Genomic DNA, 26660 nt, shown 5'->3' with positions numbered 1-26660 from the left:
TAGGAAAAAATGCGCTTGCAATATATTTGCACTGGGATGTTTGCGCCCTACCCCAAAAAGAGGGGAAAATGCGCCGGCTATATATTTGCACTGGGATGTTAGCGCCCTACAATTCAACTTATTATTGTAGTGTATAAAGTAACTTCCACTCGCACTTGAACTAGGCTTGCCTCTCATCGTCTCAGTGAGTTACTCCATCCGTTATAATATTCCGAACAAATGAAAAAAATACAATTTTAGTTCACTAAAGGGCAATCCATACAAATACAATTTTTCATTATACTACAAAATTTACAATAAACGTATAAATGACTGATATATAATTATTTATTAATATAATCAAAGAGTATAATTTAATCTACAAAAGGCTGTTTGGCTCTACCCAGATATCTCTGTTCACAATCCTTGCGAGTTGTTTGGCTTTTCAGGACACAAAATATAGAAAAGAAAATGTAAAGTGAATGTAAAATCAGTTCAGTAATATTATCAAGAAAACTATGTACAGTGTGTTTACTTGCTGGAATTACACTTCAAACACACAATTGCGTTCAGTCGTTCTTCCAGGAAAAATGTTCCGGGGAGCACATTTAGTATTCCGGAGGGGTGTCACTGATGGTACTATTCTATTTATTATTATATTATAGACGTATTATTTTGGTCTCCTCCGAGGGGGCACTCTGAGAGCTCTGGGGAGGCCAGTGTTCCCCCAAAATCATCTCTGGAAGAAGCAGTGATTGCGTTGATCCGTTGTGTTCTTTTGGCTTATATTGAAGTTTATTCTCCCCTTATATAGCCACAATGAAAATAAATCAGAAATGGCATGGTTGTGGGGGGAGGATTGTTTATGTTGTAATGTCAGCCCCTCCGAGGAAATGCGTAAGCTCCAATAGGTTCTTTTATTTCGCAGGGCTCAAACTTCCCGGTGGAGGTACATCGCAGGCGCAATTTTCCCTGTTCTTGAGGTAGGGCGCAAATTTCCCAAACGCAAAATTCTCGACACCGTTCGAATGACCTCGGAAGACGATATCTTTTTCAATACTTTTTTAATATTCTTTTACTCGAGATTTCTTCATAGCTTCTTATTAAAATACTTACTAATATATTCTCATTTTATTGTCCTAACCAATCAATATGGGTATGTTGTCAGTAAAATATTTAGATTGATCGAGCCTCTGGTGTTACCCACAGTATTTCATATCATGCCCCCATTAGAAATCTTGGCTAAACGAACCAATATATGTTGCCAATAAAATAGTTTAGAATGATTGAGCCCCTGGTAAATAACCACAGTATTTCGTGACAGACCCCCCCCCCTCCTTCCTATTACCATATTCTAGCTACGTGCCTGGCTCAGCTAATTCTCTACATTCTTTACCAAGCACACATTTTCTAAAGCGGAAAATGCTCTCTAAATACCTAAGCTCATTATTTTCAGCAGATGCACAAACTGGGTAACATTCTATCTACATGAATGTTATATATGTCGATTACTGGAAACCGCTTCTCGCTATCAATTACCATATTTACTATATAATGATTAACGTTAAAACCGGAAATGGTGGTTTGTACCGCTTCCGGTTTGAATATTACATTCATCAGGGAACTCGATTCTTAACTATTGACTCTGTACATCATGGCCAAAATTGATTGGTAATCCATCAGATAGTTCTTGAGACTGTTTGTTTCACTGACGGACAGAATGAATATATGGCTATAGAGTTTTGATAAACTAAATTCGTTAATGAGTGATGATGGAACAAATATAAGAAAGGTAGGCCTTCCACCGGGAAAATTTTCGAACACAAAATTAGCCATTGAAAACCCACATGTCCTGGGTTAGAATACCATAGATGAAAACTCTACCACTGAGTCATCAATCACCCGCTTATTAGTTTTGTTAATTATTATATTAATATAAATTAATGAATGCCTGCTTATGTTAATTATTGAACAATTACATTGTATACTTCGTAAAGTCAAAAATTATAAATTTGTATTTACTGTACATATAGTGAGCGCAGAAAGTGTTCGTACACCTATGCTATTGAAACGAGAATGCCTGCGAAAAAGAAATAGAAAATTTAAGAAGTGTAATAACACACACAATATGAATAATGAAAACTAAGCTTTATGAATATATCAATAAAGAACCACAAAGACAAGTTTAATGGTCAGAAAGTAAATAAATTCCGTAGAAAATGTATAGAGTAGACGCAAAAAGTGATCGTACACCTGACGTACGAATACGAAACAAAGATACCACAACTGGGGTTCACTAGTATTCACCTGAGTATACACCTCTGTATAGCATGACGAGTAACAGAATGAGTTTAGTTGTGAATAGGAGTGAAAAAACTGCACGGTGGGCTGTCGAAATGGGAAGCAACCGAACAGAAACAAATGAGGAGACAAGAAAAGTAATTATTAAAGTGCATAAGAAGGGTAAGTCTTTGAGAAAGATAGCAAACCTCAGGGGCAGATCCAGAGGGGGGCGATCGGGCCATCGCCCCCCCCACAAGAGGAAACTTTCTTATTTTATATATAAATAAACCCATCCATAACAAGTTTGGAGCTCTTAAAAGTAGCAGTATTACTGCCGACCGCCCCTTCCCCAGAAGTCCGTCCTGGATCCGCCCCTGTATAGAGTAGCCACAATCGAGTATTTTCCGCTGTATGTTTGGAGTCGTTGTCTTGCTGAACAAGAAATTGTTTTCAAGAACCATCTTCTGCGCACTAGTATGGAGATATTACTTTAATATGTTAATATACACTTTGTGGATCATCACTCCATCGATAAGGTGGAGACGACCCACTCATGAGGTCCACTCATACCCACTCATACAACCCCAGACGAGCACGGACCCTCCTCCGTGTCTTACTTTAGGGACGAGATTTTGAGGATTCATCTCTGTATTCACCTTGCGCCATACCATACGCCTCCCATTGGACTCGATAAAATTAAATTTACTTTCGTCCGAAAATATGACCCTATTCCAGAAAGAAGCCTGATCCCTTATCTTTATACTCTTTTTCAAACTTTAGTCTCTTTATACGATTTGTCTTGTTCACCCAGAACATTTTCCTGGCTATCCGACCATGATACCCTGCAAATATTCCGCACTGTAGTGGCTGATACTTTAACACCGCGTGTTTCCAGATCCGTTGCCAATTGCACAGCACTACTTTTTGGAACCTTTTTTCTTTCCCTAATAATGTAACGTTTAACTTGTTCACTCAACACTCTTGGTCTTCCAGTTCTTTTTTTTATTATTATTATTTTTTTTATTATTTTTTTTATGGTTTCGCACAGTGATAGAAACATTATACATCGCAATTATTGTTTGTACTGTTGAACGAGGCCTGTCTGCAAGGTTTGCCAGGGGCGGATCCAGGACGGACTTCTGGGGGGGGGGGCGATCGGCGGTAATACTGCTACTTTTAAGAGCTCCAAACTTGTTATGGATGGGTTTATTTATATATAAAACAAGAGTTTACTCTTGTGGGGGGGGGGCGATCGCCCCGATCGCCCCCCTCTGGATCCGCCCCTGACTCTATAATACCTTGAAACAGCTTCGCACACCTCCCCAATCCCCAGACATGAACCCCATAGAACATCTATGATCTGTTCTGGAGACAAGAATCAGAAGGCACAGCTTGTCTACTAAAGAAGGCCTAAGAAAAGCTATTCAAGAAGAATGGGACATAATCAGTCCCGAAGCTACAGAACTACGAACTACTACAGGTGAAATCAATGCCACGAAGACTACAGACAATCATTAACGCACAGGGTAATCCCACAAGATATTAAATAACGTAATATACTTTATAAGCATTAATTCAAGCATAAGTGTACGGTGACTTTTTGCGTTTACAAAAAAGGAATTCTCTCTTTTCTTCTGAACAAAACAGTGATTGTGTTTGTTTGCCCTTTCTCTTGTATATAGAAATAAAATGTATGAATGTGTAGTCTTAATTCTGGTTATATATATATTTTCCACCTCCCGTTCTCATGCTAGCTGTTTTCAATATAAAGTATGCACGGTGTACGAACACTTTCTGCGCTCACTGTAGGTATGTTGACAATAAGCGAATGTTATTAGAATATTTGTTGAGATTTATTTTCCTTCACTGCCTTTCGCCTGGTTAAAAAGTAGTTTGCAGTGCTTTGGAGCAGCTGCAGGTGAGAACGCGATAATGTTTGAGACATACCGGCGACTTTTTTTTGTGTGTGAAAATAAGACCTTTCTCATAAAGTAGTAAATAACTGCAGTAGCAATTGTCTACGTAAATGATAAAGACATATCCAACTACAATATAGCCTATTCATTATTGTGTTTCTCTTTTAACAGCTACTAGCTAAGGATGGCCAATTCCAGAATTTTTACTTTCCGGAATCCGGAAAGTAAAATCGGAAAAATTCCGGATCTCGGAAAAATTCCGATTTTTTCTAAATTCCGGATTTTTTCCGAATGTCGGAATTTTTCCGAATTCCGGAATTTTTCTGAATTCCGGAATTTTTCCGAAATCCGGAATTTTTCTGAATTCCGGAATTTTTCCGAATTCCGGAATTTTTCCGAATTCCGGAAAGTAAATTTTCCGATTCCGGAAAACAAAATTTCCGGAATCCGGATTCCGGAAAATTTTGGCCATCCCTAATATATATATATATATATATATATATATATATATATATATATAATATGATCGGATTTAGGGGGGGATGCAAAGGTGCACGTGCACCACCATCCTTCGTTGTAAATATACACTACCTAAAGTGAGAAGCTGGCAGTAAGTTTTGTAAAAATCAATAGTTTCAGTCAATTTTCTGAAGGTTGAAGGAAAAGGCACTTAGCATTTCCATGGCAATTCCTTATTCACACCACAGATGCCTAAAGGCGTGTAAATAATTCAATTTAATTCAAATGTACTATTAGTTATTTGGTGCACTTCTCAGAAAATCCTGGATCCGGCCCTATATATATATATATATATATATATATATATATATATGGTCTAGGAATTAGTTCGTGCGGTTTTTAATAAAAAATTGAAGCTTTATTTCAAAAACAAAGTAAATGAATACGTTAACAAAAATATTGTCCATCGCTAGCCACTACTTTCTCCCATCTTTCAGGCAATTTACGGATTCCGTGTCGAAAGAATTCCTCATCTTTTGACGCAATCTAATCAAAGATGCATTTTTCGATATTTTCTGAAGAAGTGAACCGCTGTCCAATCAAATCGTTATTCATGCAATCGATCAAGTAGTAGTCAGACGGAGCAGTGTCTGGTGAATATCGCGGGTGGAGTAACACTTTCCATCCGACATTTTCCAAATAGGTTTTGACCGGTTTTGCGACATGTGGTCGAGCGTTATCATCTTGATAAATAAGTTTATTATGCCTGTTATTCCATTCTGGTCGTTTTCAGGCCAGAGCTTGCTTCAAACGCATTAATTGTTGTCGATAGCGGTGTCCATTAATAGTTTCACCAAGTTTCAGAAGTTCATAGTACACCACACGTTTCAAATCCCACCATATATACAGCATAACCTTTGCACAATGAATATCTCGTTTCGGTTTGAAGGACCTGGTTCACCTTGCTTCACCCAGGCCTTTTTTCGTTTAGGATTCTCGTAATGAATCCACTTCTCATCACCAGTTACAATTCGATGCAAAAATCCCTTCCTTTTCTGTCTTTGAAGCAGCAATTCGCAAACGGTTTTTCTTCTTTCAACGTCTTTCTTTTCAATTCATGTGAAACCCAATAAGACATCTTTTGAATCATTCCTATGGCTTTGAGACGTTTGGAAACTGTTGTTTGCTCAACTCCAAATGCTTCTGCAAGTTCGTCCTGCGTTTGACACGAATCCTGATCAAGTAATGCTCTCAATTCTTCATCTTCAAATTCTTTTGGCTGTCCAAATTGCTTTTGGTCTTCCAAGCTGAAATCACCACCTTTAAACCGTGCAAACCACTTCTGACACGTTCGCTCAGCTAGAGCATGGTCACCAAACACTTCCACTAAAATATGATGACTTGCGGTAGCACTTTTCTTCATGTTAAAGCAATGAAGAATAACTCCCCGCAAAAACACTTTATCAGGCACAAAATGCGCCATTTTCAGTTGAAGAAAAAATGTTGTTGTTTCCGCTTCAAGCAACTGACATATACTAAACAAGATGCTCAATGACAGTAGTTTTCAACGCATGTTTGGATCAACGAAACTATGGGACAATAAGCTAGTTACGCCATCTTTTGTAAAACCGCACGAATTAATTCCTAGACCAAATATATATATATATATATATATATATATATATATATATATATATATAGATATAGATATAGATATAGATAGATAGATATAGCATTACTTGAATTAAATTTGATTATTAATTATTAAAATTATATCTGAATAATTCATTCTGTCTTTGGAACTACGTATAAACTTCAGTAAAATTATAAACAAAAAAATAATTTTCACAAAATGATTTTATTGGCTTATTTAATTAAATTTGAAGAAATAAATAGAATTATTCCAGTTTATTTCAAAGAAGACAGAAAAATAATTCTCCATATAACTCAATGAGCTAAAAAAAAAAGTGCATATATTCAGCACCGTCAATTTGAATAATCACTATACAACAGTGACATTTTTTTTCAAGTTTTGGCTATTTTTATTTTGACTCTCAAACTGTAAATGTAGCATATATGTTGAAACCTACTGCGTGGAGATGCAATTTATTTCAATGAAATAAGGGGCCGCGATGGCTCAGTGGTAGAGCATTCGCCTCTAGTTCGCAGGGTCTTTGGTTCGATCCCAGCTCGCGCCAAGTAAACTTTGTGGTGGAGAAACACTGTCTGGCTGGGTTTTCTCGGGATTCTCCCGTTTCCTCCCATTTTCTTCATTCACCATTATCTTCATTTCTCATCATCACCGTCTCCTTTAGCCTAGCCGGCATAACCATTGGACGTAAAACTTACATTTCATTTAATTTTTTTCAATGAACTAAATCATAACTAATAAATAGATACCGGATATTGAGGCATTAAAAATCTGAAAAGTAGCAAGCAAATAGGCACTAAAATGTAACTCGACATAATGAAGATAAAATACTCAGTACAATTAAAAAATAAATAAATTCGTCATAGATAATGTTCAAAGAATATAGAAACATACCTGTATATATAAAAACAAAGCTTAACATGTATTCCATGTATACTTGATAAATACATTTTTCACAGTACTTTATCACTACACATAACAGCCCAAATGCTATACACTTTATCAGTACACACAGCAGTCCAAAGTTTTACAGCACTTATCAGTACACATAGCTGTCTTAAGTTTACTGCATCTTATCACTACAAACAGCATTTATATTTCTCGGAAGAGCCAGATTCCTTTCTTGAAATACTAAATTATATATTCCCCAATAAATTCTTATTTTGATGAAAATGCATAGAATAGGCAACATTAGACACTAAAGCAATTATTTAGGCAGGAAGGGGCGAAATAGGCAAAATAAAATTGACTTAAATTGAAACTATAACCCCGCTATAAACTTTAAAACGTTATTTTTGATCAGATCTTTAATATTGAAAAATAAGCATTTTGCCTTACATCCGTTCTCTACTGATAAGTCTTGTATACAAGTCACGTATAGGAATAAAATATATTAGACTTCTAAAAACATTTCGGATAAAATTTTATCTATTGACAAGCTTTTTTTCACTATAATTCTTTCTGAATAAAAACATTTTCCTTTATTCTGGTATGAAATATTGCCTTCTTTACGTATAACACACACAAAAATAGCTTTATATTTAATATCAATTCAGAGCTGCATAATGAAGTAAAAGAATGTATTTATTTTTCAACTCCACTCATTTATAAAATCTCTCTTGTTTGTATTTCAGTGTTCCCACAGTTATTTATGCACATGGTGAACCAGAGAAGGAAGATCCTGGGAGCAGACGCTAGTAAAAAAGCAGCCTAAAAGAAAAGTGTAGTGGTTGGTCTTCTGTTACGAGTGTGGTACAAGAAGTATATGATATTGTTATGTTATGGTGTGGTATGTTATGTAATTGTAACATGTTATTTATATCTACGTGTTATTTTGATTGGGCATTTACATAGGTTATTGATTTTGTACTTTTCTAGTCTTGTGTTGTTGTTATTGGTATATTAATGGTTTATAACGTACAAAATGTTATATGTTGTGGTTATCGTATAACTTTTTTTTTTTTTTTTTTTTTTAAATAACATTCCATGTTTCATCTGGCAGGGATTTCAGATTTTTCTTGGTAGAGTATTAAATGGTTATTTTATCTTTCCTTGTCCTGAAGTAGCTCTACAAATCATTTTAGTACATTTGTCATGTATTTTTTTGATTTACTGCGGTTCATTAGAATATGTGAAAGTACATAGAGATTTCCGGAAGAATTCATGTGTGAATATAGTAAGTCTCAAAGTATTATGGTAATACTTGCCTTACAAGGATATTCTATATCTAAAATAATGTGGTTTGAAGTTTTGTATAAAAGATTTCGAAGCAACAAATTACATCATGGAATTACGCTATTTTGCACAGTACTTTCAATATCAATGAGAAATGCAGTATTTGTATATGTGACAATATATGTTACATTCATTGGATTTTGATACTGAATCTTACTATTGATAATCTTCAATCAACAGAGTGATTTAAGATGATCTGTCAAGCTCAAAACAGGTAGTGTAATTGTGCAAACATATGGTACGTACACGACTTCTCTATACAGGGTGCGGAAAAAGTCCTGGAACAGTCCAATATCTCGCGAAATATACAGATCAGAAAACAAACAAAACCACGCGTTAAATGGTTCTGAAAAAGCTATCCAGTGATATGAAACGCAACCCCTTATATCCACTCTCTTCGGGGGTATGGGGAATGACTAAAATTTTAAATGGAACCCCCATTTCTTATTGCACATTTGAATTCTCCAGAGAAAGGAAAAGTGATTTTACCCAGAATTGAAACAGAGGCTTCACTGATGGCGCTTGAATCGACATACATACACACACACAAAAAAGGAGGGGTCCAAAACATTATGAAAATGCGAATTGTTAGTATCGTACTCGGTAACCATACGGTTAGCGTACTGGACTGCTAAGTCAGAGGTTCTGAATTAGATCCCGCTTAAGGCCACCTGCTTTTCTTTTATTTCCCCAAATAATAAGCCCATATGTTTTAACTGCAATTAGTATCTTATTCAGATTACATACAATACAAATTTCGATAATTAGTTTGCAAACTAGCTTTATAAATAGGGTTATTAGGGTTAGAGTTGATAGGATTATTTACAACAAAAACAAAACATTTTTGTCGCAATTTGTATTTTCTTGCTAGTTAATCAATTATGAACAAATACATAATTTTTTATCGAAGTTAAAATGTGTGAATTAACACATTATTTGGCTTTAAAAATACACATAAAACTGTTACTCTGCGCGGGAATCGAACTGAGGACCTCTTTCCCCGCAGTCCGGTATGCTAACTGTATGGCCACAGAGTACGGAACTCAGCATTCGCATTTTCATTACGTTTTAGTATGATTCCCTTTTTTGTGTGTCGATTCAAGCACCATCCTTGAAGGCACCTGTTTTCATTTCTGGGTCAAATGACCGTTCCTTTTTCTGGAGAATTCAAATGTGCAATGAGAAGGGATAGGAGGTTACGTTTGGTATCATTGGGTAGTTTTTATCAAAACTATTTAACATGTACTTTTGTTTGATTCGCTGATCTGTATATTTCGCGAGATATTGGACCGTTCCGGGACTTTTTCCGCACCCTGTATTTGTAAATAATAAAATGAGGCTTATTAGTGATGGCTCAGATAGAATACGAAGATAAGTTTCTGAAACAGAGCTCATCACTTGTAAAGAAAAATGTGTGTGAAAAATCATTGAATTTACAACCATGTTAATTACATAAGTTGAGCAAAATACATGTTTCACTTAATCCAAAGTTTGACTTAAGGGCAGGGTAAATTTTCGTAAAGAAATTTTGCTGATTTAGAAGTGACCATAGATTAGATGATTTGACAAGAAGTATAGTGTAGTATTGGTCTTGATTTGAGTGTATTCTTCCTAAGGAAGCCTTGATAATGTTATTTACGAGTCACATCCAGAAAATAAGTGTACTAGATTTTTGTAGGTTAAAAAAAAAAAAAAATATATATTTAAAACAGAACTTAAACATGGTTATATCAATACATATGTAAACTATTTTTCCACGTAGTCGCCATCCCTCTCGATGCACTTAGTGAGACGATATATATATATATTTTTATGCCTTGGTCAAAGGAATCTGTCACCACCACTTTTCTTAAGCGAATCCGTCAAAATTGACGGTTTTCCACTCCTTTGCTTATCGTGCACATCAGTACGACCGTTTTTAAATTCACGACACCATTTAAACACTCGTACGATTCATAACTTCTTCGACATAAAAACTTCAGACGAAGATTTTCCTTTCACAAACGAAATAACGGAAAACACTGCGAATCTCGCACTTGGTGGCAGATTTGATCGACATCTTTCACGGGAGACTTTCTTTGGCCACAGTTGTGGTCGTACTGACGCCTGATTGGGCTCGCTGGAAAGGGTAGGAGCTAAGCTATATGGTAGTGTATCCAACATTATAATAATAATAATAATAAAAACTTCCTCTGCCCGCGAGGGTTCTAGTACACTTATTTTGTGAATGTGCCTCGTATTTATAATCTAACATTCAACTGATCTGTAATTTGATTCTTATTTTTGTAATCGTTTTTATAGCTTGAGAATGTGTTAAGAGATTAGTGAAGTTGCATGCATGGAATGTAATTAAATTAAAGCCGTCCACTTACTATTGGAGCTATGTTACGTTTAAAATGCATTTTGTTTGCGCATTGCGAAAACTACTGTAGTTAAAAATGAATTAGTTAGTAATAAGAAAAGTCGTAGTTGTAAAAACAATGCAAATTTTGAGTTTGATTCTCATCAGAATACAGTACAGTCTTTATAAGCTGGTCGTGTGTTTCTCCGGCCCATGCAGTAATCGAGCATTTTGTGGTGAACTCTTTGCGACCATGGAGAGACCATGCTGTCACTAGACGACAGATATCTGCCGGATTAGCGAAAGTAACTTGCCTGTAATACAGCGATTTCAGTAATCCGGCTCAATGTGATCTGATATCCGCCGAATTAGTGAGAGCCTGTTGTATTTCTTATTGTAAATATTAAGTGTGTTTTTCAAGGTTCACAGATACGAAGATTGTTATTTGGTATCGGAATTAGTCCCGTTACCTACATAAACGTTTGAATTTGGCATGCTTCGGAAAGATAACTCAAATACCTTTCGACATAATCGATTCTGTTCACAAAGCTGAAAACCGGAATTCGTTGTGTTTCCAGGAAGAACCGAAATTCATTGTGACGTAAATATTTGGAAATAGCATTAGGTCAAGATCGTTACAAGCCGCAAACAAAGTTGAGCACCTGTAGGATGATAACTTGAGGGAACCAGCAATTTCGTTGCAAAGACAGTTTCTCTTATCTTCGTAATATAAAGTACGTATTACTTACGTACGTATATAATATAAAGTACGCGACAAGAATAAACGACCGAAAACGCCATTAGTTTTAATGGGAATAAATTTTATATATTTATTTTAAAGATCCAGAAACTTTTTACTGAGCTTCCGGTTGTATGCAGTGTCCTTATAAACGGTACAGCTGTGTAGGTCTGGTGTACAGCTTCAATATAGCTCGACAGCGATGACTTGATATATAAGATGCTAAAATTCCAGGTAGATGCTAAATTCCAACACTGTATTGACATCCACTTACAACAGCGAATAGAGAATGAATCACTTCTGGCTATTATTTTCCTCATGTGGTAATGCGATCGGTTGTTACAGCATTTTTTGCCATAAAGGTAACTGTTCCTGCGATCAAGTCATTCTTGCCGGGCTATGCCTGCTTTTCTAATATACAGGGCTAGCATAAATAATTCATTCATTTTTTTAAAAAAAAGAAGATACATTTTCAAAAGTATTACACGTAGACAAGAGCCACAAACTCACTAAGTTTATATACCCTCTACAAATGTTCAATATGCGCACCAAAGGGGGACACGACACACGTCTAGACGATACTCGAGCTTATTCCATACGTTTTGTAGCATAGTCCTGTAAATTGCCTGCATTGCAGCACTGATGCGTTCTTTGAGCTCGACTAAAGATTGCGGTAGTGGGGATACATATACAAGGTCGTTAACGTACTCCACAGGAAGAAGTCACAAGGCGTTAAATCACGAGATCTGGAAGGCCAGGTGCTTCTCCCTTCACACAAGCTACCAGTGTCCTTCAATTGCCGATACGACCGCAAAATGCTTGGTTTACAGGCGGTTGTTTTCCATACTTCTGAAAGTGCGTTGCACAGCTTTAACAAACATACATCTGGCATATTCAAGCACACAAAAACTTGTTTCTTGCTTTCCGTTTTCGAGAGGTACTAATCTCGTACTGCCACATTGCCACACCCGATTGGAAAGATAATGGACTCGTGCTGGTACACAGTACAGACTTGCTGAGTTTGTGGTTCCTTTTATATATCTTTCATGTACGTGTAATATTTTTGAAAATATAGCCTTTTTGAAAACGAGTGAATCATTTATGCTAACCCTGTATTTTCCTCATTCCTATGGGGGGGGGGGTGTAAATAACGCCCTGATTTGTCAGGAAAAAATAGTCGTCTATTTAAAATGACATGAATCAATTTTGACACCCTTAATGATAGGGAAATCTTTTATTTATTTTACATGTCACAGAAACACTAATTTGAAAAGAATTCTAAAACATTCATATTCTTAAATTATCTGTGGACTAGAAACATGAAAGGGGGGAGGGGGAGGAAGCCAAGAAAAGTTCGCATATTGACTTGAGTTGATTAGTTTAAATATTAATAAAATAAATTGTTCTCGGGTGAAAGCACACTTCGATAAGTATGTACAAATTTAATACGAATGGAGATTATAATCAAAAGTTGAATAGTATTATTTTATGTACGAATCATACATATGGATCTTGATGTAATTGAAATATCATTTACAGAAATGGATTCCAGTAATAGCGAAAGAAATGTTTATGGTAATGTAAAATATAAAAGATGTTGTACATGAATTATAGTCCGAAAGTGCCATACTGTAATAGTTTCTGAAGAGCTAAGAAATGTCTTAGGAGCTGTAGGATATGTCTGTAAAATCATAGATATTATTATAGAAAGTTTTAATAGCAAAAATTGACAGTTGAATACGAACAAACTGTTGTATGTGTAAGTCTTTTGTTAAAAAAAAGAATACGTATGTCTTTTTTATTCATTTTTTGTAGTCTGAAAGACGATAAGAACAACTAGTAAATAAAGAATTATTGAACGGTAAATGCAGATTTTTGTTTTCCTTTTATAGTAGAACAATGATATACAATGAAACATGTCTGTATTGATTTCTGTTGTTTGAAAAATGGTCACCTTCCAGAAAATAAAAGAATTTAAGGCATAAATTATTATAGATCGTAATATAGAAGAATGTTTCAGGTTTGTGTTAACGAATTCGGCATCCTTAAGAGCTTAAGAAATATCGTGACGCCACCAGCAATTGTGCTCAGTGGCAGATCCACTGTTGTGGTCTGCCCCCTTCAACGATTCCTTTTCACTTGCGACATTAATTCGTGTTTTTCTTTCTTTCTCTTCTTTGTCTATCCAGTTTGCAACCTAGAAGCAAAATGTGTGATTATACGAAAATTTTTATTTTGACAAGCTTTCCAAAGACTTTTCGGTGAGTTCTTACCTTACAACACTTAGGCTGGTCACACGGCGAGGGACCCAACGGGTGAAAGCAAGTGTTACGTGTCATTTTCGCTCCATTGAAGTTTGTCGGAAACTAGGTCTCTATGTATTTAAATAGGTCAGCTGAACACTGCATTGTCAAATATAGACTTCTTTTTCAACACACGGGAACATTTTGTCATACACTATTTACATACTTCGATATAACTACGAGAGCCACTTGAAAAGTTTTGAGACATGCAGCTCTGGGTACACACGTTTTTATTTCAATTGTTATAACAGTTCTCCCAAACATTCCATACAACGTCTCATCCCCCTAAACCAATCCTGGAAGCACTGGAGCAACTGCGTTTCAAGCATTGCACCTATTTGTTCTCTGTAGGCGTTAAGAGCATCTTCAGGAGTGGGAAACCGATATCCAAATAGATGACTAGCGCTTTGTCTCTGAGTCAAACTGGTAAATCCAGGTTTTATCACCTATCACAATGTCTGAAACCCTCCTAGAGTCCCCACTTCGAAATTTCTAAAGCATGTCCTGACACCAGTCTACTCTGGTCTGCTTTTGATTTTAAGTCAAATTTTGTGGCGCACACAGAGATGAAACCCCTTCTCACACGCATATGTTTATGCAGGATGGTTGAAACACTAATCTCAAGGGCGCACTTGATGTCACTCGCGGTTCATCCCTAACCATCTGCTCCACATCAATGGTTTCCTCTGTGACTGCTAGTGATAGCCATGCACTGCACCCCTCGTGTTGTAATGAGGTTCAGCGCTGTTTAAATTCTGAAAACCAACGAAACCCTATTGTAGGCGATGGTGCACTCTCCAGTATTAACTTTTCCCCCAACTCTCGATTCATTGAAGCCACATTCAAATTCGTACAGAATCATGGCTTGCAAATCCCTTCTTTCCAACTCCACGACTGGTGCAAATGGTAACTCCTGTCATTTTGCTACACCAAGTCATATGGCATGATCGTCGCGAGACTCAACGACTTCATTTACAAAGTTCTTCTCCAAGCAAAACTTTATTCTTGAAGTGTCCCATTTGGCTGTCTCAAAACTTTCCTAGTCACCTTGGTATAATCAAGGTCGAAAAGTGCACAAATGTGGGGGCTCCTTGGTGGCTAAGCGGTTAACGTACGCGCCTTTGGCGTAGGAGACCCGGCTTCGATTCCCGGCGGGAGAACATGTGGTTCCGATTCCACGTTAATCAGTAGGTCCCATCTCATAGCATTGCTGCTGGAAGGGACGTTAAAATCAACTCAACTGAACAAATGTAGGCTTCCCAAAAGACATAATATTCAGTGTCATAGGACCGCACACACACACAACAGTTGTCATCCCTGCAAATCAACACACTCAAAGTACCAAAATAACATCTCGCGCGTGTTCACGCGTCCTACTGCTACCTGTCGATGGAATTCGTTATCAAAAACCTGGAACAATCTTGTATATAAGACTGGGTAACTACCTCTATCATCTTCGTATTAGTTTGTATTTTATAAATAATATAAATAGTAAATATTATTTGTGCAATGTAGACACATTATTACGTGAGCTTTATTTACACACTGTTAAAATTAATTTCAGCATACTAAATCCCTGCAAGATTAGCACGTTATTCTGTTCTCTCTCTTCGTTGATAGTAATTGGAAACCTTTTACGATATGTAAATTCATTGTTTTTGTTAATTCCTCGTGTTGATCAATTACAACCGCAAGTAGAACAGACGGTTGGCCAACTTGAAAAATTATTCACCATATTGCATAAAAGTCAGATTTTTTTTTTCTGAAAGTTATCGCAAAAATGATTATATACAAGGTTTTCGGAAACAACTAGCAATAAACTCCCGAAAGAATCTTCATATCAAAAAATGAAAAAAAACTAATATCTGTGCAAGGGATCATTTCGGAGCTGTAGCTAGCCAGAAATTAGTAGGAACGATAAAATAAAGAGTACAGAACAAAATCTTACATCAAGATTGGCAAAATATCATAATCATTTTGAGCACAGATTTCATTACTGTACCACCAAATGTGAAAGAAGAGTGGCAACAGAGTTATCATAAATATTCATGATAGATCAGGAACTATAAAAAAAAAAAAAAAAAAAAAAAAAAAAAAAAAAAAAAAAAAAATGGTACACATTCCATACTCACTGCTACAATAATAGAATCTACGCTCCAAGCGATTATATATATATAAAAATGTACCCGAACTTCTTCACACTTTTCGTTCTCACGTTATGATTCTTTTCATAACGTTCCGACAACTTTCAGTAGGCTAAACTTCAAACTGATGTATGTACGCATCCATGTTGACTTATAATTTTTTTCACGTTGTAATGATTCATTCCCAAAGCTCTTTGGTGTTATTTCCGAACACCGTGTATATTATATACAGCGAAGTATATATATACACAGCGTGTATCAAAAAGAATCATCCGATTTTAAACAATAATATCTATTCTGTCTTTTCAGAGATGTGAGTGAACAACGTATTGTTGGAAAGAGGAACATCTCTAGTTGCACATGGTTTCCGCTAGGTAGCAGCAGTGTGCTTGAGTGAACGCCCACTACGGTTCTGGTTAAAATGGCATCTGGACAACAGAAAGCGTTTTGTGTAATACGTTTTGCGGAGTGTAAGTCAGTGATAACTGTTCAGTGTGACTTTCGTACTGAGTATGGTGTGGCTCCTCCTACTGCACAGAGCATTAGACGATGGCATGAACAATTCCAAACAACAGGTTGTTTGTGTAAGGGAAAATCACCGGGACGTCCTCGAGTCCCCGACGCAGACGTTGAGCGCGTCCGTCAATGTTTTACACGCAGTCCGCAGAAATCCGTTCGTCGTGCAGCTCGACAGCTCAACATGCCCTCGATGTCCGTCTGGCGTGTGTTGCGTCGTCGTTTACACATGAAACCATACAGAATTCAGCTACTGCAAGCTCTTTGTGAAGGTGACAAAGAACGGCGTATGGAGTTTTGTAATTTCATTCTTGGCAAGATTGCAGAGGACGACAGTTTTGTTCAACGCTTAGTGTTTAGTGACGAGGCAACATGCCATTTGAATGGAAATGTGAACCGCCATAATGTGCGAATATGGGGAACGGAACACCCACATGTTGTACAACATGAGAGGGACTCGCCAAAAGTTAATGTGTTTTGTGCAGTTTCCCGAAAAAAGGTGTACGGTCCAGTTTTCTTTACCAAGAACACTGTAACGGGGATCACCTACCTTGATATGCTTGAGTACTATCTTTTCCCACAGTTGGAGACTGATTCGAAAGATTTCATCTACCAACAGGATGGGGCACCGCCACACTGGCATGGAAAAGTGCGGCGATTTTTAAATCGAACGATTCCACAATGATGGACCAGTCGCACTGGACCAAATGATACAGCGTTACATTACTGGCTTCCAAGGTCACCTGACCTTACTGTATGTGATTATTTCTTGTGGGGGTTTATAAAAGACTCCGTTTATGTGCCTCCGTTACCAAGCATATTAAATGAACTGCGACATCGCATAACGGCAGCTGTGGAAGCTGTAACTGAAGACATGCTAGCTGCAGTTTGGGACGAATTTGAATACCGCATGGACATATGCCGTGCATCTCATAGGGGACACATTGAACACCTATGAACAGGTGCAATAAAAACTTTTTGAGTTTCACTGTCATGCAAAACAAAAAAATATTTGTATATGTTTATTAGTTTCAGAAATACAGACTTGCAAAAGTGGATGAATCTTTTTGATACACTCTGTATATATTTATATCCTTCATATACAGGGACGTACTTCCTTTCCAAGATTGTAAAACAGAATAACCTACTAGAGATGTAGGGAATGTTATTATTGAACAGTGAACATTAAGGCTTCATTTCGAAAGACTACATTCTCGTGAATTCACATATGTTGATTAAATAGTATATCAAGTGTTTTCTGTCTCGAAACTTTTACAGATATTACATGTAGTATCGTATATATATGGAAAAAACAATATTAACCGACTTCAATCAAAACATTTAAAAGTAGAAAATAATAAAAGCTCTAATAGCAGAAAATAATAAAAGCTCTGAAACGCAGAAAATAATAATAATAAAGCCCTTAAAAGCAGAAAATAATTCATTATTTTTCTATAAACATTTTTGAAATTTGTGCAAACTGAAACAACACCTCATAAAATTACCATCTGAACTAATTTTATATTAAGCACTAATTTTTTGGCTTGGTTCAATTTCAATTTTTCATGTAATTATTTTCTGTTTAAGCACTTTATTATTATTATTTAATGCTTTTAAGGGCTTTTCTTGTTTTCTACTTTTTAGCGCGCTTTTGAAGTCATTTTTTATTCCTTTAAGTATATTTAATTTTTGCACTTTTTCTTACTCCAGTAGTTTAGAGTGACCAGACGTACTGTTTTTCGCAGCAGTAGAGAATTGTCCTTTTTCAAAATGTCCTGTGAGATGTCCTGAATTAATTTATGACCAATATTTCAATATTCAACGAACATAAAAAGTTCGTTACTGAATTCAATATGCATGTGTGTGTGTGTGTGTATTATTTGCTAATTTTTCAGTTTTGACCCTTCTATTCGATAAAGCATCAAAAACTAGGCGAAAGAAGTGATGGAATTTTTCGCGTCACTCATACAGTTCCTAAGATATTGGGCAAAAATCACCCGATATCGGGAGATTTAAGGACCCGTGCTTCCGGAACCGTAAGTCATAGAGAGATTGTATTGGTTCATCAATACCAATACCAGTTATTGAATCAATTTCACATAAACTTCGAAAAAATATCTTTTTAAGTTCGTTCTGGCAATGCTCTTCAAGTATTCTCAATTGGTTCATTCTTTATTCACAACATTTTGAATCATAGGAACTCTTTTGCTGACTGATAAACCGCTGTATTTTTTTTAACACTCCTCAAAAGATTAGGAAAGGAGAACAACGAACTATTGGTTTGCAGTACATTATTTTTACTGCTTGTCTGTACTGTACTTACATTATTTTTAGGTAAGGCAGGAAAGATTTCTACTTTAACCCTTTGGGGATCTTATCGTACATTTTGTACGATACGCATTTTTCATCGTACATTGCGTTATTTCTCTTCTATTTGAGCTTTTTCGTCCGGTTTGTTTTGTTTTTCAAGTCCAGATACCTTGTAGAAGACATTACGTATGGTTTCACACCGTCCTGCGTCCAGACATAGGAGGTGGTGGCGTCATAATTTTGAAATAGAAATTTTCCCTTATGAAGCCTATGTTCATTATTTTTTGGCGGGCTTATTTTTTCACATAGAAGATTAAAATTTTGCACAAACATTCAGTCCACCGAGTAGTATTTACCAGATTTTTTGTTCCGATGTCAGTGCTAAAACAGGGGGGGGGGGAACCAGAGGGGCGAAAGGTTTAAAAAAGGGATATTTTTACCCAAAAAATCCCGTTTTTCAGGATTTTCTCGCCTCACATACATGATGGGGACACGTGAGTCATACCGTCTGAAAGACAGTTCCATTCTAAAGAGAATGACGGTCGAATTATTATCCTAGGGTAATTAGGGACGTCTCAGGGATTTTTTGAAAAATATACTTCTATATAGGGAAAAATGGGACATGGTGGGTATATTTTTTTGGGCGGGCTTACTTTTGCACTTAGAAGATTGAAATTGTGCACAAACATTCAGCCCATCTAGTAGTATTTCTCAAGATTTTTTTTCATATCTGCATTAAAACAGGGGGGTGTCCAGAAGGGGAAAAAACTGAAAAAAGGGATTTTTAGACAAAAAATTCCGTTTTTCATGATTTTCCCGCCTCACATACATGATGGAGACACGTGAGTCATACCGTCTGAAAGGCCGTTCCATTCTGAAGAGAATGACGATCAAATTATTATTCTAGGGTAATTAGGGACGTCAGTGATTTTTTTCAAAATATACTTCTGTATAGGGTAACATGGGGAATTTTCTGAATTTTTTTTTTTTGGCGCGCTTATTTTTGCACCTAGAAGATTGAAATTGTGCACAAACATTCAGTCCACCGAGTAGCATTTAACAGATTTTTTCAGATTTCTGCGTTAAAACAGGGGGGGTCCAGAGGGGCTAAAAGTTGAAAAAAGGGAAATTTAGACCAAAAAACCCTTTTTCTGGAATTTCCCGCCTTAGATACATGATGGAGACATGTGAATGGTACCGCCTGAAAGGCAGTTCTATTCAGAAGAGAATATGGGCGACACATGTCCCTAGGGTAATTAGGGATGTCTCAGGAAATATTTTCCCTGAGATCATAGTGTTTTGTGGTAATTTGGGGCATTGTGAGAATTTTTGATAAAATTTCTCCGCCTTTACTATTCAAGATAGAAACTTGAAATTTGGTACACGCATTTAGTTTACCAAGTACTATTTATCAGATTTTTTTGGAGGTCTCTACGTTCACACAGGGGGGCCAGGGGGGCCCAAAGTTGGACAAAAAAATTTCCCCCTCAAAATTTCCCCTTCGACATCAATTTTCCCTCTCCTGGTATATGGTATGGGCATGCAAGTGGTACCATTTGAAAGCCAGCTCTATTCTGAAGAGAATGAGGTATGAACCATGATCCTAGCGTAAATAGTGACGATGCAGTAGCTGCTTGACTGAAAGTCTAAAAAATAGCCCAAAAAGCCAAGATCCTATAAGGGTTAAGTTACGACAGCAATGCTAACCAAGTTAAGTAGAAGTTCCCTCGTGCCGGTTTAAATTTTCTCTCCTTCCTTAAAATAATCACACGATCCGAAAATCGATCTAAATAAAAAATATTTAGCCCTACACGAAGTCTCACTGCACATTTATAAAAACAAACCACTTTCTCATTCATCAAAACATTTGAAGTTGTGTTTTAATTCCTTCAATACTTTTGTTCAGTACTTTTCTTTTTAACAAAAAGGAATGATTGTTTTAACCACCTCAGTGGATTTGCACAGTCGTGGCGGACTTACCTATAGCGCCGCCCCTAGGCACGATTCGGCCGCCCGCCACTTTGTGTTTCGCGAATATAGGGAACGTCTCAACGTAATAGGCGAGTTTTAATTTTACGTCATTGGCACGCTTTTATTCGTGCCTTTGTCCAAGAAAGGCATAGTAAAATAAATTGTTTTGAATTTTTATTAATAGAAAATTATTCATTTGAGATGAAAAAAAAATGCCATTTAGGTGAGAGTGAATATGAATAAATTAATCACTGGACGCAATGCCGTACTTGGCAAAATTCGATTAAAATTTGTTTAGTCTGTATTATGACGTAATATATTATGAAAATATTCATACCTTCACTTTCTCTTCATTAGTAAAGAAGATTCAAAATAAGACAGTTCACAAAATTTGTAAGTTTTATTTATTGCACTTAAAAAGTAACACTTTCTTTTAACACAAACAGGAGAAATTCACTTGAACTCACATCTCCCCTTTTTGATATAAGTTTATAATGATAAAAATAGTGTAAAAAAATATCATTACTATTCTTTGTATGTGGAACATATAGTATTGTTTAATAGTTTTACTACCAAAACAAAACCATTAAATTATTATGAAAATATATTCTTACATTAAACGTTTACGCCCTTGCTTTCATAACAACAAATTATTCTATTAATTGTTCAAATCCAAACTCTTCTCGACTTCAATGTTACGAATTGCAAGAGAAGTCAATGTTTCTTCCTTTAGCCCCGTTACATTGTCAAGCGGAGCTCCGCGCGCAGAGTGCCGCGTGGAAAGATTATTACATTGGTTCTTATGGGTGCATACATCGTCGCGCGGAAGAACCTCCGCGTGGCCCTATCTGCGCTCCGCGAGGCGGATAGGGCCATTGAGCAAATGGGTGTTTACATAGTCAAGCGGAACTCTGCGCGCGGAGCAGCCACTTTTCTTTAAAATCTAGCAAGGAACGTGCATGGTAGCAAAAGCAAAATTAAAATTGGTCCAGATTTATTTTATTTTTGATAGTGAGTTGCTAAATAATATTTTATACTGTTCTATAATACTATTGTCATATTTTTATAGTGTTAGTTTTAATTTAGCTATAATGTCTTCGTTTAATTGGAACTTCCAATATTAATACCTTTGCTTAATTGGAACTGTACATGTGGTGCCTCTAATGTACCATTGTTAACAGTACGTGGCTATTGTAATTTTTCGGCTTTCTTTCAATAAGTTTCAGTTTCAATTAAATTATCACGCAGGTTAAATTAATATCATGTTAATGGGATCCTTCTTGTGAGGAATACAAAAAGCTTGACATTTGTGAACAGGCATGAAACGATATATATATATATATATATATATATATATATATATATATATATATATATATATATATATGTATATATATATATATATATATATATATATATATATATATATATATATATAAATATAATCGTTTCATGCCTGTTCACGAATGTCACGCTTTTTGTATTTATATATATATATATATATATATATATATATATATATATATATATATATATATATCAGTAGCGGCACGTAGTCTCTACAAGCACCGGTTGCAATATTGCAATATCAAAGGTATGTAGGTACGCGCAAGTGTTCCCCTCCCCCAGCATTCTTGAGTCTTATCCAAGAAATATTCAGGAAATATGAAGAGGTAAGTCTTTTAACCTCTATTTGTATATTATTGATTAAATTATTTCTCTAATATTAATTTAATATATAAGCTATTTCCTTTTTTTCAAACAACCACTATCAATGTACGTTTATACACTATTTATATACAAAACCTCTACACTCATGTTATTGAACACAAGATAATCGAAAATATAGTATGTGCTGTAAGCCATGAATGATGGCGTTAATCCGAAAAGAAGAAAAAAAAAAAGCAAGAAAATTGCATGCACACAGTTAAACAAAATTATTTAATTATATAAACTATGCATTATTTTAGAATGGAAAGTCTTTCTTCGATCTTTCGGGCTTCAAATTTTTCTATGACTTTATTGAATTTTCCTATGACTTTATTGACTAATCTGAAATGCTGCTCGCCAAGTTTCTCTGAATAGAAAGCACCGCTACCGCAAATATTTTCCGCTTTATTTTCTTTAGGGTCCAGAAACATCTCTCTCCTCCGACAATATACATTTTGTTAGCATTTCTTTGTATAAATATACGGAACAAAAAGTCCATTTTCAGGAACCACGTATTTTTTTTGTCTGTAAAGAAGCATGAAATCTAAGATGTTTTCCTTTGAAAATGAAAAAAAAAAAAATAGTTTAACATTCCAGCAAATTAGGCTAAAGAAGACAGATGAGTATTGGAAGTGAATGATTTATGCTCTCCGCCGGAAATTGAACACAGAAGCATGTGCACGAAAGATACAGAGGTAGGAATTAGACCAGTAGTAAGACATTTTCTTCTTGGAGACTCGATTGACCCCCCCCCCCTAGAATAGGATTTTTTTAAAAATAAATCTTATCCCAAGAATTTTCACCTTTGGATTATAAATGTTAAATAAAATCTATTGACTTCGAACGACCGCCCCCCCAAACTTTCAGCCTGGATCCGTCCCTGCTACCACCACTTATATTTGTTCTTTGCGAGTTTATGTTTTGTGAATAACTTCTTTCTTCCACGCGTCTGTATCTTCCTCACCCTATCAATTGAGTCAAGCGCTGCTAAGCGGAGGAATTCGTAACTATTACAGAAGCTGACCAGCAGAAGAAGAAGACTTACAGAAGCTGACTTACAGAAGCAGAAGCTGACCTTCCCCATGTTAAGAGATAGGAGCTCGCTGCCATATGCTCAATGTTACTGCTTCCAGTGGCAACGTTCGCTGCCACTGGAAAGGTAAATCTCTCTCTTTCTTTCCGTTTTTTAATTGACTTTTTTCAGAAATGCATCAATACTGTTTTGCGCTCAAGAGCAAAGGTTTATTTTTTACTGATACACTACTTTAACGCTTAAAAATATTTTTAGTATTAAAAAAATATCCGGTTGCACAACTATGCAACATATAGTACCAGCCGCCACTGATATATATATATATATATATATATATATATATATATATATATATATATATAAAATATGAAGGTATGGACAATGAAAAAACATAAATTGAGGCAAATAATTTATCTCTATTATTAAATAGTTGATTAGATGTGAAGTTCTAACCAAATGTACAAACATTCGTTATTTTCATTTGTTAAAAAACACTATCATGACATTTTTTTAAAAAGGAAAGTGCTGTATTTTAAGGGCGTTCATATGGATCCTATTTAAAATACATTTTTATAATTTCAATGGATTTTTTTCAATTAGGTCATCGAACGACTGAATTGACGCACGGAAATAATTCAAGTACTTCTTCTCGCAAATCTATATGCACAGACACAAAAGCTCCCTTCAGATTTCTTTGAGAAACTAAGGGATGAATCTTGAGACATTTATTTTTCTGTGTTCTTCGTTTTCTCTTCTTACAGATATATTAAGATGCCACTATTGTCGTTTCGATTATGTTCATGTTGACTTGCAATACTGACTGAGAAGAATCCTGTATATAATCACGTGACGCGTAGCTAGAGATGACTGTGTAAGCATACACGCGTAGCGCGGTGCTCCGCTTGACTATGTAACGGACCTTAGGGTAGAACGTAGATATGACTTAATCAGCGGCGTGCCGTCAAGGGGACTAGGCTAGTCCCTTGGCATTTTAATTAAAGTACGTTGTGATAAATATATACGGAAGAAAACGGAACCAGTGTTCATATTTCTCTATTTTCTTCGTAAAATAGCTGTTTCAATTCTCACACAACTTTAATCTGCGCCCGTCCACTTGCTGCGACAGCTGAGTAGAGATCGGAAAAGTTCGGGCCGTAATCGGCTCTTCTCGGGGAAGGGAACAGGTTCCAGTCAGCTAGTCCGCGTATCGCGCTGTGTAGAATCTAAGTTTGGGCGTTCCGTCGTAAGTAAATTTTTATTCGATTTCTAACTTTTTTTTTCACACCTGATAGAAATGTCTTCGAACCTAGTCCCCTATGAGAAAAGTCACCGCACGCCACTGGACTTAATCCTCTTTAATGACGAAAGCTAAATTTCAAGAGGCCCTATTTCCAATTCGAGGAACTCTGGATGGTGGTCCTTCCTTACCAGCATAAAGGAAGCCACACACAGAAAATCCAAAAATTGCATATTTCATGAATTTTCAGTGGGTGCGCAGGGTATTCTGTACAGTGTATAACTCTCAATAGAGTTTAAAGATGTACCCTGATTTCAAGGAGGGTCCAAAGTAGTCAGCAGTAAGCCTTGACAACAATCGACACCCAGTGCTTCGGAAGGAAGTCAGAAGTGTTAGGAACCGGCAGCTCCGTTTTTTTTTTGTTTTTTTTTTTTTTTGTGTGTGTGTGTGTGCGAAATAACGTGTGATGAGATGTATTTCGTCACGGTCTATTTCACGCTTTCTTCACTTATAAGCGTGAAAGAAAACATCGCAGTATGCTTTTACCCGAGTACGAGAGACCGTGTTGCTGACGATCCTTAACACTTCCGACATCGCGCCAAAGAATTCCGTGTTCATTGCTATCAAGACTTTGGACCAACCATAAAGTCAGAGCATATCTCAAAATTCGGTTGATGGCAAGTCAGAATCTCATCCTGCAGGAAATACTCTTTAAACCCATTGAACATTAATAAAATGTGCATTTTTGGACTGTGTATGCATAACTTCCTTTACGCTGATAAGGACCACCACCTACAGTTTCTCGAATTCGAAATAGAACCTCTTGAAATTTGACTTTTTCGCGATTTTGGACATCCCTAGCTCTGAAACTATGCACTTTTCCCCATATGTCCAAAGGAACTTTATGACTTATTTTGATGTGAGGAATCACCTTTTAGTTTGTCGGTATAGTTCATTAGCACCCTGTAAATATACACTTATTTTTATTTTATTTTATTTTTTTGAACACGTTCTAGAATTAACTGTTGCCTGTTTTGATGCTCTGCATAATGTCTAAGCCTGGCAATGACCTTCCAATATACTTAATTGCAAGTTTTTCCTCAGCGACGAGCTGGAAAAATGGCTCCTTTTGGAATTATTTACAGAATTCATTCAAAATTTGTAAGTCACGGAATTAGAACACACACAACGCAAGTAACTTGAATAACTAAAAAGCAAAACACTTGATTCAAAACACACTCGAGAGGTACATGAATCACAAATGCCACATATACACCCACACACGAGTGCGCGAAAGGAAAGCTACATTCCAAATCATCGGTCTTGGTTGTAAGCAATGCACTATGAACATAATACAACATGAGGAGAAACAATGCTTATCGATGTCATAGTTCTGGAAAGCAAACTTTGGAAACAGCAAAATGTAGGGACAGCATGTAATAGAAACCAAAAGTCAAAGAACGTCAAAATAAACAGTATTGCTAACTAGCCCCAAATTCATTGTGACGTTTCCCATCATCACAGTTTTATATGGAAAGTTAAATCTTTCAGTTTAACATCCGACATGTATGCTCTTTAGGCTTAGAGGCAGATGATTTAGGAAAGTGAATAATGGATGAATTGGTGGAATGAGAATGTGGGGAAACGGAATAACCCAGAAAGTCCTTGAACTCGATGTTACCCACCACAAACTTACTTGGCCGGGAATTGAACCATGAACCTGGCGCGTCAGAGATAAGCGTTCTACCATTGAGCCACCGTATCATCATATGGAAAGTTATCAAAAGTATATGATACATTTATTTTATAAAAGATATACATAACTAAAATATT

The 26660-nt window shown here is 36.2% G+C and overlaps 1 protein-coding gene across 2 annotated transcripts in view; it reads left to right on the top strand.

The window, feature by feature from the left end:
• The window catches only part of Hacd1 (3-hydroxyacyl-CoA dehydratase 1), a 71426-nt gene extending 59374 nt beyond the window's left edge, over nt 1–12052 (top strand). For both annotated transcript variants that reach the window (XM_081769782.1, XM_081769781.1), the window contains exon 6: nt 7923–12052. In XM_081769782.1, the coding sequence (XP_081625908.1) occupies nt 7923–8002 (80 nt within the window). In that variant the 3' untranslated portion in view covers nt 8003–12052. The remainder of the gene's footprint in view (nt 1–7922) is intronic.
• Nucleotides 12053–26660: the final 14608 nt, after the last annotated feature.

The sequence above is a fragment of the Thermobia domestica genome, chromosome 8 (genome assembly GCF_964235325.1).
Source record: "Thermobia domestica chromosome 8, izTheDome1.hap1.1, whole genome shotgun sequence".
NCBI lineage: Eukaryota > Metazoa > Arthropoda > Insecta > Zygentoma > Lepismatidae > Thermobia > Thermobia domestica.
Note: the sequence above shows the minus strand (reverse complement) of the source record. Positions and strands in the feature narration are given on the sequence as shown.